Source organism: Aedes aegypti, chromosome 3, assembly GCF_002204515.2.
Source record: "Aedes aegypti strain LVP_AGWG chromosome 3, AaegL5.0 Primary Assembly, whole genome shotgun sequence".
NCBI classification, from domain to species: Eukaryota; Metazoa; Arthropoda; class Insecta; order Diptera; family Culicidae; genus Aedes; species Aedes aegypti.
Window position 1 is genome coordinate 406,246,726 of NC_035109.1, and position 14,720 is coordinate 406,261,445.

Sequence of the window (14,720 nt, forward strand, 5' to 3'; positions counted from 1 at the left end):
GGGATGTATCCAAAAATTTCGCAAGGGATTTACAATGATTTTCCAATGCTTCCTTCATGAATTCCACCAAAAAACCCTCCAAAGATTTAAATAAGAATTCCTCCATCAGACTCTTTCAGAAATCTTTTCCTGCAATTCCACCAGGAATTCTTCTAGAAATTCTAAAAGAGATTGCTCAGAAATTGCCAAGAAATTACTACAAGGATTCCATCAAAAATTATACCATGAATTTTCACCACGAATCCCACCATGAACATCTGCCAGTGGTTATTCTACCGATTTCGCCAGAAATTCCTCCACAGATTCCACCAGAAAATCTTTCAGTAGTTTTCTCTAGACATTCCTTCAAACAATCCTACAGATTTACAGAAAAGATTTATTCCAAGAATTCTTGAAGTGATTCCAACTTAAATTTCTCCAAGGATTCATCAAGGAATTACTCTAGGGATTCCACCAAGAATTCCTCCAAGGATTCAACCAGGAAGCCATCAAGGATTCCACAAGAAAAACTGCAAAAGAGTTCTCCAAAACTTCCTCTACGTGATTCCACGTGGAATTTCTTTAGGGATACCGAAAGATATTTTATTAGATGTTCTTTCTAGGTCTAGGGATTTTTCTAGGAAATCCTAAGTAAATTCCTCCAGTATTTCCTTCAAAGATTCCACCTGGGATCCCTGAAGGAACCCTACGAGGCATTCGTTCTACAAGAATTCCTCAAGGAATTTATCCATCAACTCCTTCCAGTGTTTTTTGCTAATTTTGTTCTAAGGAATCTACCAAGAATTACCCAAGAGAATTTTTTAGGAAATTCTTCAGGGATCGCTTTAGAAGTTTTTCTTTAGATATATTTAGGAATTTCTTCAGTGAAACTTTGGTAATTCCTCGAAAGATTTCTCGAGATATATATTTTTTGACGTTAACTACGTCTTACGGCAAAATACTGGGTGTCAATTGAAAATATAAAATTTTGCGACCGTCACGAAATTATGTAAGATTTTGAACGCTAGTAACTCAGCCATTTATTGATAGATGGGGACGGACGTGGTGTAGTGGTTAGAACCCACGCCTCTCACGCCGAGGATCTGGGATCGAATCCCATCCCCGAGATAGTCACTGACAAAAAAGTTGTAGTGACGACTTCCTTCGGAAGGGAAGTAAAGCCGTTGGTCCCGAGATGAACTAGCCCAGGACTAAAAATCTCGTTAATAAAGATAGAAAAAAAAATAATTTATTGATAGGTGTTCAATATTCTCCCAACAATCGGTCGGAAATGTATACAACAAATTTCTCGAATGGACAAAACTATTGATTATCGACAATAAACTATCAAACATTGTGAAAATGTCGACCCCTTTCTTACGCAACCAATCACGCACAAGCAGTTTTCCACGCTTCTTTTGTGTTCCGCTTCGCACTATAAAAGCAGACCGACTCCTGTATCTTCGCTCTACCCATCCTCTAAATAGACGAATGACCTTCGGGTTAAAGTCCCTCTCAAACAACAACAACAACAACAACAGCATCTTCGCTCATTCTTCTTTTTGCCGTCCGACTGTGAACATGGTCGGCGAGCAAGTCTCGAGTGCCTTTCGCATTTTCAGCTCAGTTTTCAATGGGACGCGAATGTCGGAGCGTTACGTAATATTTGAACCTGAATTCATCGCTGCGTTCGCATTTTTTCCAATTTCCCTTTTCATTACGATTAAAGAGTTGTTTTGAATAGATTTCCTGAATTCGAATAATAAGCGGTTAGGTAAGCCACTTATATAAGACAGCTTCAAAGTGGTTCTGTTATGACTGCTGATAATTTATCATCAACACCACAACAAGAAAATTGGCCTTTTTCAGGGCCACCAAGTGTTGACTAAAGAGTTATTTTGAATAGTATTTCTTATTAAATATATTAATATTACCACTTCAAACGATTTTTGGTAAAATCGAAAATAGGTCCCAGTACCCAAGCTAAAGTATGAGCAGATACGTTAACATGTGTATGTTTCGTACGCTCATGCTTTCCAGATATTTTGTGAACTCAGTACATAATTCTTGCTTTTGGATTAAATCCAGGTAGCAATGCATTCCCAAACACAGACATCAAACCAATATACCAAGCAGTCGGAATAATGCGAACTTATCTCTCATACCGGCAAATAGTGTGTATATTGCGAAGTAGTGATTATCATGATGGAAGACGGTCCGAGTACGCAAGAGGTCATCGACTTGTTGGAGGTAGTTAAAGCCATCGAGCACAGTAAATCCGCTTGCTGCTTGATGAGCTTAATTGTTCGAAGCCTCTTGGTGCATGCATCCAACATAGCAGCCGATCCCACCATGAAGATGGCTGGTATCTTGACCTTTTCCGAAACTGGCAGCCCAGAGGTAAATTCTCAGAGGTAAAAGGATTTACCTGCGCCGCCAAGGCCAAGCGTTATTACGCTAGAGCTGCTGGTGTAGCAATACACCAAAACAACTCTACCGCAGACGATCCGGCAAGTTTGTACCAGTGATATCTGTGCTGTAGAGATAACTATTATGAGCCAGCAAACGATTCTGTTTTGCGTGTTTATTGAGCCGAATACCTCAACGAAGCAAAAGAAGTTCTTCAAGACGCGGAACTTATTCGAGTATCAGAAGGAGAGCATACCAATGATCGTGACAGGAAATTTAAACATTGATCTTACCAACCAGGAAAATATCGAGTTTGTGGATTTCATAGAGAAGTACCTGAAACTCAAACTATTCTTGTTTCTTCTTTCATCGACCTTTAATCAAACAAACGGCCCTTTTCAGGGCCACCGAATTCTTCATAGAGAGTTTTAATAAGCATTGATCCATTGCATTAAACAAAGAAACAAACTACATAATTACATTTTGAATTATAACTAAAGGAAGGCTGCAATTATGACAATTGACTATAATACAAATGCAGCAAATTACATGGCGTAGTTGACGCCATGCGGTCGTGTCTTGTACACAACCCCCACTGATTTTTATTTTCAGAAATTTCAGGATCTCAACCTGGAAATTCAGAAAAAAAAATCACTGTTTAGTCCTATTAGCAAATATCAGTGGAAACCCTGGAGGAATGATCTTTTGGAAATTTATAGAAGCTTCCTAGTTGAATAGGATGCAGAGCCACTAGGGCATTTCCATGATTCACATTGGTATGGGGGGTTTTTCTTGGCCAAATTGTCTGAAACTTTGCAAAAAGGAGTACTTAAATAGAACGCATGTTGTGGCCAAATATGAGCTCAGTAGCTTTCAAAAACTCCCACTGCCGAAGTGAACCAAAATTGCTAAGAATAGGATCCAGCTTCCTGCCTAGTGTAAAGAACGGAAGATTTTTTAGTTCAATCCTTCGCGGAATTGCTGGTAGTTTCTCTCGCGGAAATATTGATGGGTTTTCAGGAAAAAACAACTTGCGCACCGTTTGGAATTTTTTTTGGTAAACTCCTGGAGGAATTTCTAATAACCCTGAATGATTTCTTAAAAGGGAAATCATAGTAAAACTTTCGAAGTATATTCTGGTAGAACTTCTGACGAAACTTTGGTGATATTCCCAGTGTTAATCCAGGAAGAATTCCTCTCTAGAAAAATTACTGGTGAAATAATTAGAGAAACTGGTAAAGTCACTTAATAAAATACTGGTGGAATTTTTATAGGAAATTGTGGTCAAATCCCTCGATACATTTGTTATGGAATCCTAGGAGAATATCTTGGCGAAATCCTTGGAGGGTTTTTCCAGAAGTTTTTGGAGGATTTTTTTGAATTCCCGGTAAAATCACCGGGAAAGTTCTGGTGAACTTTCTGAAAGAAATTCCAATGGAATCTTTGTAAGAATTTCAGCTGCAATCCTTGGAGGAACCTCTGGTAAAATCCTTAGAGAAATCCTTAGAAAAATCCTTAGAGAAATCCTTAGAGGAATCCCTGGAGGATTTATGTGGAGATTCTTAGTTGGAATGCATAGAGAAAATCCTAGTGGAATTTTTGAAGGAATTCCTTTTTTGAAAGACGAACTCCTGATAGACTCACTTGGTAGATTCCTTAATCACTGGTGAAATCCTTATAAGAAATTTCTGACAAGATATATGAAGGAATTCCTGATTCCCGAAAATCCCTGAAGATATTTCACAAGAAATTCCTTGAAAAACTCCGAGAGAAATCCCTTGAGGGATTCCTTGAAGAAACCCTTGAACAATTCCGGCAAAAATCTCTTGAGGAATTCCGGTGGTTAAATCCGAAATGTCTGGTAAATTCCGTGGGGCAATTCCTTAGAACCTAAAGAATTCTTGAAGATGTTCCGAGATTGATTCCTTGAAGAATTTCTGGTGGCATCCCATGATAATTTCTGAAGAAATCCCTTGAAGAATTCCTGGAGGAATCTCTTGAAGAATTCCCTGGAGAAACTCCTGGAAGAAAATTCTGGAAGAAGTCCATTATAAATAGCCTCATGGAACCCAAAATAACCCTAGAAGAGTAACTGAAGGAACTTTTTGAAGAATCCCTGATAGAATCCCTGACCGAACTTCTGATGAATTCCCAGAAAGTGTTCATGATGGAATGCCAAGATGATTTCATAATGCAAACCTAGAAGAATTCCTACTGAAACTCCTAATGAAAGTTATAGAAGAACTCCTGATGAAATCGCTAGAGAAACTTCTGGTGGAATACTTAGAAGAACTTCTTATGTAATCCCTGGAGGAATTCCTGATGGAATCCATGAGAAAGTTTGATAAACTTCCTGTAGAAATTCGAAATAGAATCTCTGAAGGAACTCTTTACAGAAACCCTGGAAGAACTCCTGATAAAACCCCTAGAAGAGCTCCTGATGGAATCTCTAGAAGAACATCTGATGTACTTCCTTGAGGAGCTCCCAACGGAAACGCTGAAGAAACTCCTGACGGGATTCCTATAGGAACTCCTGATGGAATCCCCAGATTCCTGATAACATGTCTGAAGGAACTCCTTATAAAATCCCAAGAAGAAATCCTGATGAGGAACCCTTGATATAATTTCTAGAGGAATTCCAGGTGCAATATCCGAAGGAACTTTTAATGGCATCCCTAGAGAACCTTCTGAAAGAATTCCAAGTGGAATTCCTGATGAAATCCATGGAGCAAATCCTGATGGAATTCCAAATTGAATCCAGGAACTGTTGATGAAATCCGTAGAAAAACTCCTGTCGAAAGACTTAGAAGAATTCCTGAGGAAATTCCTGGACAAAATTTTGATAGAATATCTAAAGGAATTCCAGCTGGAATATCTAAAGGAACTGCTAATGAAATTCCTGATGTAATCTCCAGAAGAACTTCTGAGGCAAACCCTGGAGGAGTTCGAGGTTCCTGATGGAACCTCTAGAAAAACTTCTGATGTACTTCCTGGAGAAACTCCTAGCGGGATCCCTATAGGAACTCCTGATTGAATCCCTAGATGCCTGATAAAATGTCTGAAGGAACTCCTTATAAAATCCCAAGAAGAAATCTCTGATATAATCTCTATAGGAATCCTAAGGTGCTATAACCGAAGGAACTCTTGATGCCATCTCTAGAGAAACTTCTGAAAACCCCTTGAAGGAATTCCAGGTGGAATCTCTGAAGAAACTCCTGATGGAATCTCTGAAGGAATTCCTAATTGAATCCCAGGAAGAACTCTTGAGGAAATCTCTAGAAGAATTCATTATGAAAGACTTAGAGGAACTTCTGATGGAATCCCAGGAGAAAATTTCGATAGAATTTCTGAAGGAATTCCAGGTGGAATATCTAAAGGAACCGCTAATGAAATTATTAGGAAAAAGTGAGAAATATTGTTAAAAAATCAAAAATATGAAAATCCCTGGCGATTATGGAATGTTTGCATTCTCGTCAAGAAACTTCCAGAGAGTAGCTTATCATTTTTGGTTGATAATTTTTGCTAATTAACAGTTGGAATTCCGACATAGACATTCGACCACTCATCAACTTTTACGTGTATCAAACATTTGGCCATTTTCAATGCGAAATCAGTTGGTATGCATGAGTTAATCCTAACCTGAAACGATAGTAAGTTTAGGCTACCTGGAGTCCAATGAACTCTAGGAAAGTTTGGAGACCTAGTGAAAACCAAAATATTTCTTTATACTATGAACTAAAGTGGATTCATCACCCATAACGACCGATTGGAACTTCATTATTTCAAGAAAGAGATTTTTATTAAAGAATGACTCTTTAGCAAATTTTTTAAGAAATTAATAAACTCATTATGCGTGGAAAAGATGTACAAATGAGTGAAATTATACAAAATCCACGTATTCATGTGGGATTTGTACCCTCGACTCTTGTATGCTAGACGATCGCTTTGACCAATTAAGCTACCGAATGATGACTCTATACTTAGAATGCTACCAATATTTGAGTGCAAATGCCAACAACTCACGTAAATGTTCTTCATAACCCATAAATCCACCCATCTCATGTGCAGAGCGAATGCGATTTTCTTCATATTGTAGCGAATAAAGATCGTAGGTTCAAGTCTAATACTAAATTCGGTCCCTCCATGTTCGACAGATCATAGTATGCTTTTCTCAGTATTGTGAATTTTATTTAATTACGCCAAAAAATATATCTAACTGTACCAATTCATCGGACAAATAATCTTAGTTGAACGGTTGTCCATGAAAAAAGTATTTATATGTATAAAAAAAACATATCTCAAACATGATTTTTCGGATTCTGATAGATTGATCTATCTCCCATTAGCATTGCTTATCCCACGCTCAGCCAAATTAGTCCATTTTTTCCAAGCAAGCCATGGAAAAACCGAAAAAAAAATATCCAACGAACGACGTCGTCGCCAACACAAAGCAGCCCCAAGTAGGCGAAGACATGTCGGTGATTACGCGTTTCTAACGTTCGCTACTAGGCTACTCACCAGATGAAATCCTTGCAGTGCGAGCAGAACGTGGGCTGCTTGAAGAAGCGCGGGATGAAGCGATGATCCTTGACATTATAGACGTTCTTCTTCTTCAGCGCTCCCTTGCGGCCGCGGTTCCGCATCGCGAACTTGTTCTCGTTCTCGGGCATCTCGTCCAAGGTGTTCTCCTCCTCGGCCATGATGACGACGGTTCACTATTTTTCCTCGCCTACTCCGCAAAATAACTTACACTCACCGCACAAATTACCACCGAATCTAGGCAACGCACTATGACTGCTCTTTTTTTTTGCACTGATGAAATCCTATCGTATTTTCACTGCGTTTTCTTCGCTCTGCTGTGTCTTGTTCCAGAAAACTAGCACAGGTTGCGCTGTTGCTTCTAAACCACACGTTTCGCTACGGCTGAAGGATACACGAGAAAATATTTCATGAGCAGCTCGGTGAAATCCCAGATCCTTGTTTCATCGACTTCTGCCCTCCCACACACGTGTCTGAACGAGAGATTTCCAGAGATAGATTTGAACATGTGAGTATGTGTTTGTGTGGGTTAGGATCTATGTCACTCACCACCCCCTGCTCGGCGCAAGAATACGCACTTTCACTGAGGCAAAATTTTCTGCTCACGATCTCACTAGCGCTCCTTGCAAATTTCTCTCACTACAAATTTTTCCTCGCAACTAATACTACTGCTACTGTTTCCAAATTGTACCACACACACTCACACAAACACAACCACGGCGTGCATCATCATATCCTGATTCGCGTTCGGTGGGTGAGAATTTTCTCTCAGTTGCTCAGAGGTTTTTCACTCCCGCCGTCCGCTTGTGTGTTGGTGCAAATTGTGGATGGAAAATTCGCTGTGAAAAATGGATATTGCAAGCGGTATGGATATCGATGGCAATTTTCCGCTCGCTTCTGAATTAAATTATGTTCTTTGTTGGTGGTTTTGCACTGGCACTAGAACCAGTTGCAGTGCAGAAAAGTTGAGCTGAGAGCGGAGTGCAAGTCAAATCACCAGTCAGGCGAAAATGACATGGAATCGATTGGTTATCAATTTTGGAAGTAATCCGATGATGCTTGTGGACAAATGCAAATCAGACTTCAAATTCCGACTGATTTAGAAGAATTTGATATATTGGTTGACGAACTGTAGAACAAGACTGACCAGCCTAGACTAGAGTGTTTCTTCCAGGAATAGCTTTTTCCTACCTCAGCATGTAGGTTATTATTAATTCACTGTATTATCATACATTTGCACACCATTATTTCCACTGACGGAAGGTAACAGTAGAAGCTCGCAAAAATCGAAACTACTTGGCCTGCTGCGATCGGACGAAGTGCACGCCGTCGTAGCTCTTCGGGCTACTTCGGTTTCGGTGCAGCGTTTAGCAAAATTTACCGCTCCTCCTACGCGTTTCACTATGGAGCAAAAACCCAATAAACTTTACAACTTTTGAAAACCCGCAAAAATTATCGAATCTTCCGCTCCACAATTCTCCACACAAAGCCCATAACACACACAAAGCATCTTGAGAGTCGACAGGGTTGTAGCAAAACTTGTATCTTCTCTGTTTCGCCGCAGCCTCTTCTACCAGTGCAGCACTCCCTTCCTTCTGTTCCTTCGCCAAACCTTCACACAACCAAACCACCTTGAGAAAACGAATCACAGACAGGGTTTTTTTTTCTTATGTTCGCTTCTCGTTGCTTTTTTGCGAACTAACAACAATTAAAACTCCGAACACACGCACTATCAGCTGAGAATAATTCGCTGGATGCTGTTTGCTCCTCACCGCACAGGAAGACTCACTCTTCTCACCTCAGTTGGCTGAAGCAGCTCAAACAAACAAAAATCACTAAGCAGGCCTGGCGGCTGTTAAGGCCCAGCAGCAGATTCCACAGAAACGCGTTTTGTGACTACTTGGATGACGACAACGACGACTCGCACTACACTGAGGGGGAGGGGCAGCAAGCAGCAGCCAGGCAAGTGAAGCGAATTTATCTGGCGATGCGACCACTCAGCGACTCAGCGAAACGACGGACACACGTTTGACCCAAACGACATGACAAATCAAAGTGAGCTTGCCAATGCGGGGAGCACAAGTATTGACCAGCGAGCGAGCGGACAGAACGATCTCTCCCCTTTGGAAACACAAACATGCGAAGCGATTACATATTGGCAGAGAAGAACGATAAATGTGTGAGGGGGAACTGAGGGGGCACACTTCGATGAGAAGTGATATCTCCAAAAACATTGGGGAGCTCCTGAGCGTGAGTGGCGACTAGACTACCACAAGCAGCTTGGCGAGAGGCTCTCCACTCCTGCTAGGGGTACTTAACGGTAATGGTTGTACAGCAGGCCATGTGGTTCGATTCATAACGATAATTCGATCAAATCTGACGGTCGTTGGCGTGTGGTTTTGGGAGCTCTGTCAAAATGTAAAACTTGTTCATGTGAGCAATAGTGGAACCATTCATTTTTGGGAAATCGGAAATCGTATAAAGACTATGAAGGTTGAAGACAATTAACAATTGAAAGGGATGATTTAGGGGCAATCAATTAATCGTTTTTATCCAAAATGATCATTTTGAACAACTTCTGCACCCTTTTTGCATGGAACGTTAAACCTGGGAGGGAGGCACCGATACTACACACGAAATACAGAACAAAGTTTGTTTGAACTGCAAGATAACTCCAGCTTGCCAACAACAATCAAGGCAGGCTTGGGGAAAATCGCTAGTTTTCTTTTGTTGTGTACTTTCGATCTTTCCTGACAAACATGGAAAAAGGGCCACAGTTTTCTATGCACCAAACATTAATTTTCATTGGAAAAAGTAAAATCATGCGTTTTTCAATACTTTAAATTCAATCAGTTGAAAGGTGCTCAAGTGACATTACTTGCATTATGTGCATGAATTGATTTTCATTCAATTTTTGTCACTTTTGATAAAATGCGAAAATGTGTTTCAATCAGTTACGCGCTTTTTCCATGTTAGTCCAATGTTTGAGATCTGGGCTCACAGTGACAGTTCGTGACAGCGGAATCCCGGCTCACTATGACGTACAGAAATTTTGTATTGGTTTCTCCCTCCCAGCGTTAAACTATAGAGGACAAAGTGGAGTCCAAAACGCGTCTTGATCAGTTAATGACACGAGATACAACAAATTTATACAGTTTCTTCAAGAATTCTCAAGATAGATTCTTGCAACATTTCTTCCAAATATAAATCCAAATTTTGCAGGCATTCCTAAAATAGTCTTTCGGAGAATTTGTTCAAGGAATTCGTCCGAAATTACCCCTTGGTTATCATTGGCGAAGCTAGGATTTTTTTCTGGAGGGGGCCTAGGGGGGGCCTAGCAAATACTTGTTTTACAGAAGTAATGTCGGTCGCAATAATCACGATTTTTATAAATTTTGTAGTTTCAACAGTATTGATTGTATTCATTTATTATTTTGTTTTATTTTGTGACACGTCAGTAATATTTGTAAATTTGAATTTTCGCAACGAAAAAAATTCATCCGTTTTGTAATCTAGTCAAATAAACTTCAAGAATTCTAGCAAAAAAAAAAGGTCACAAGGAATGTGCTTTGTGATTCTTCGACGAACTGTTAAGGTACCACCGTGCGGCGTGACATTGGGCCTAGAGGATGACTTTGACCGCCTCTTTCGATGCATCTCATGATTAGTAGGAACGCTAAAACAATAATCATTGATCATCTATTGGCTATTTGTAACGTATTCTTGAAGCTTGACACATTACTTGAATTATTCTGGCATTAGATTGCTGTAAAAATATAGACCCAAAGTCACCCTTATGGACCAATGTCACCCCACACGACGGTATTCAACCATGTGCTTTAAAGAGATTCCTCTGAGAACTCCTACAAGAATTTCTTCATGAATTATGTTTGTACTTTTTAGTGCTTTCCTCAATTTCTTTCACTGAGTCCGTCCTGAGATTCCCAAGGAAAATCATTCCCAGACTTTCTGATCTAACCGTAAAATTTCGCGAAGAATCTGTATAGAATTTCTTAAAAAAATCTCTTGAAGGATAATAAATCTTCGAGCTGTTAAGCCTATAAGTAGATGAAAAATCGTATTTAGTACTATACCGTTTAATTCTACTAGAGTTTGTATCCTTTGACAGATACGCGTATTTCGACCTCAACTGTGAAGCCGTCTTCAGTGTCGTGTACTAGACTCGACTTGAAGGATTTCGCTAGAGAATTCATTACTAATACTTTTAATCATTTCTCCTGGAAGGTTCTCAATGTACTTATTACACATAAATTACAATTGTAAGTTTAAATATCCTTTTGTGTTCATTAATAATTTGTTTAGGATTTTCAGGAATTACTGAGGATTTCTTCAAAAATAGTACAAACACATCTAGGAGTCTCACCAAAAATGTCTTAGAGATTAGAAAGAAGAGATTCAATCCACAAATTTTTCAAAGAGCTCCCAAAAGTTTTTCCAACTTTGCTTTTAAAGTTCTTCTATAATTTCTCTACAGGATTGTTTTAAAAAATGGAAGAAAAAAATATCCAGAGTTCCTACAAAAAAATTGATTGACTCTTCCAGGTAAGGATATTCATGAGCGATTAAAACTAATTAAATTGAGAAAATATTGCCAAGATTTCTCAGAGAAGTTCTCCGCAGATCTATCTGCATTTTTTTCGCGATTTTTTTTTTTTAATTTCTCTAGAACTAAGGAGCAACATCTCTCCTTCCTTCAAAACTTTCTTGAAAATAAATGATTTTTTTTTTAAATGTCTCTTCAAACAAATGTTTAAAGATTTTTAACATTCCTATAAAGTTTCTAGTGGAATACGTTCAACTGTGCTTTCAAAAACTCTTCCGCGAAAATACTCAGAGATTTCCCGAGTAATTTGTTCAGGAAGAATTTAATTATTTGTTTCCCTAAGATTATTCAAAAAAAAAATCTAAAATCCATCTAAGTATTTTGCAATTCATTTCTGAACTTTTTGATTAAAATCTCCAGATATTGGCTCAAAAACTATTCCAGCAATACCTCAATATTTTTAGGGCTTGCTTTACAAATTCCTCTACGAATCACTCCATATCAGACTCCTGAAGAAACACATACAAAGGTTTGAAAGAACTTTGTTGATATTTTTTTAAACAATTGCAGCTTAAAATAATTCGAAAAAAAAATACTAAATTCCTGTCGTAAAATTCAAGAAATAAATCGTAGAATTTATGAAGCTTTTTGACAATGTACCTCACAGAATACCTTAAATGGTCCTTGCAAAATTTACTTCAAAAATTTTTGTGTTTTTTTTTGTCTTTCATCACAGAAAATGATTGGTGTTCAAATAGATGAAATTTTTACTGAAAATTGATCACTGGGGTGAATTTGATCAGGTCGGTACCAAGAGACATTTCATCCCAAGGATGTTGAAGGTTTCTTTGGCACCACAGACATTCCATGTTTTCTAGTTTATAGATGTCTAATGATGATTTTGAACTATTTCGTTTTTATTAGGGTCAGTTTTGCATAGATACATTCACACTTTTGAAGGTATAAGCAAAACAGTTGTTAATGTCGGTGCTATACAATCCACTGGTACTATGCCTACATGGCAACTTTGAATGTTCAAAATGTTGTGTACGCTTGAGTATGAGCTACAAAACTCATTTTGGATATCATACAGCATAGCAAGTATAGTTTTTGCTCATAAATCGGTTTATTCTCAAATAATGTGCTTATTTCAAGGAAAATTGCCTACATTTTGGCGTATTTGGCAGATTTTTAAGTTTAATTTTGCAATAATATGATCAAATACTAGAGTTGTAAGAATTTTGACATCATTTTCAGAATCAGGAGACCCAAATTTAGTAGATAGGGGTATTTTTAATTCTTAAAACTGCTTTGTTTTATGAAGATCAATTTCGCCCCAGTGTGCCATTTTAATTTTATGATATTAAAACATTTTTAAGATATGTTAAATATTGTTTTATGCAAAATAGATTACATAAAATGATAAAGATCAATTAAGTACTAATTTTATCGAAATTTATTTTACAATTTTTGGATTCCAAAGGAAAACACAACAAAAAGTTGTAAAACAGTGATCAATTTACCCCCGGATTACGGTATTTGTTACTGAAATCTTAGATAATATTTTGTATGAACTCCTAAGATTCATGATACTATGGTACTGATAACTTACTGATGTAAAACTCATTTTTTCCTACCTTTATTTTGTAGTATAATCGAAGATGTATTGTGTATTCGTAATCTTAGATTTTTAATTTTATACCGTAGGTAAAACTTTTGCATTACTTTGAAAATGTGTTGAGGAATTCCTGATGAACCAAACTTACAAGAATTCTGCAATTTTTCAAAACTTCTATAACACTGTTCGTTAGTAAAAAACTGTTAAATGAAGTATTGAGCTACAAATACTTTATCCACATTGAAGGTAACAGGTGTTATCTATTGTTTGCCAATCACAAAATGTTTCCATTTACATTCATCTTTGAATTAATAGAAAAGTATTGAATTGATGTCTAAAATTCACCCAATTCCATATTCGTACACCTACCAAAATTCATACGCACAACGTTCAAAACTAAATTTAGAAGCTCTATTCGATTACTGAAATGCTTTAATATGATGTTCAGATGTAGTGAAATACATTTGGACAATTTATTAGTGGACATATATGAAATTTAGGTAAAGTTATGAGAAATGCCAGTTTTCCAATGATTTTTGCTATTAAATCCTATAATTCGAACAATAAAGTTTATTTTTGTCATTGGATCCAATCTATAGATTATACTCGTAAGCTCTGATAGAAATTTAGTTGAAATATATATAGTTTACAGAAATCATAAACAGTTTTTATCCCTTTTGAGTTTAGAAAATTGTTGTGCCATAAGTTCAAAACTCTTCTAAAATGATATTTTTAATCAATGTAAACCAAATTTTCATTCTAAACAACAGGTAAATGTTTTGAATTTGTCTGTAAAAATAATTTGAACTACGAACTTCGGAACATGGGAAACTCCGGTGGTCCCAAAAGTGGCCACTGTAGTCAATTATCCATTTTAGGTTTACAATAGCCCTATTTAGCACGAGACATGAAAAATGTACCGTCGCACGATATGTATTGGAATTCAATTTCAATTGTCCCTAATTACAGGTTCCCTCGGGGTATTTTATGATAAGCTAGGGAGAAAACAATATTGCGCGACATATTTTGAGTGAATAAATTGTTTGATCCCAATTCGGATCCACTACCGGCACCGATTCCAGGGAAATGGCCATATCTTGGTTGTTTCTGGATCGATCTTAATACTTGGCGCACCAATCGCTTCAGAATTTGATCCATGTGTAGTAAAATTTTGAATTTTTAGCCGAGACCTTTACTAAAAACATGTCATAATTTTACTGCATAAGACATGCTTCCGGAAATCCGGATTATTACCGGTATCCGGTGGTCATAGTTCATCTCCGTGGATTCACCTCAAAATTAGATTAGTTGACCCGTCCATTACTTCTTAAAGAATTGAAATCGGTCAATTTTTGTCAAAGTTACAGCATTACAAAGTTGGCCCAATTTTTGCCTGTCCCAGTTATTTTGACAACCCCCTGTATATCAAATATTCCATCATTTGCGATACTTTAAAAATGGGGAGGGTGCAAAAAAAGGGGGAGGGCTTCCTGCAAATCTTATTACAACTCTTTATATTGGACTTAACGTTTTAAACATTATATGGCACATGAATTCCGCTGTCCTGAATATAAAACACTGTGTCGGTTTATTGATTAGATTAGATTTTTA

The 14,720-nt window shown here is 37.7% G+C and overlaps 1 protein-coding gene across 8 annotated transcripts in view; it reads right to left on the minus strand.

Annotated features, from left to right (window-relative positions):
• Positions 1-8,988, minus strand: part of LOC5568580 (protein kinase C, brain isozyme) — a 332,166-nt gene extending 323,178 nt beyond the window's left edge. For 2 of the 8 annotated variants that reach the window (XM_021855855.1, XM_021855848.1), the window contains exons 1-2: positions 8,726-8,988; positions 6,907-7,311 (exon numbers count right to left, since the gene is read on the minus strand). In XM_021855855.1, the coding sequence (XP_021711547.1) occupies positions 6,907-7,088 (182 nt within the window). In that variant the 5' untranslated portion in view covers positions 7,089-7,311; positions 8,726-8,988. Of the gene's footprint in view, positions 1-6,906; positions 7,312-7,476; positions 8,220-8,539; positions 8,634-8,657 lie in introns of those variants that run through there. The other 6 variants (XM_021855849.1, XM_021855850.1, XM_021855851.1 and 3 more) reach the window with 6 other exon arrangements.
• Positions 8,989-14,720: the final 5,732 nt, after the last annotated feature.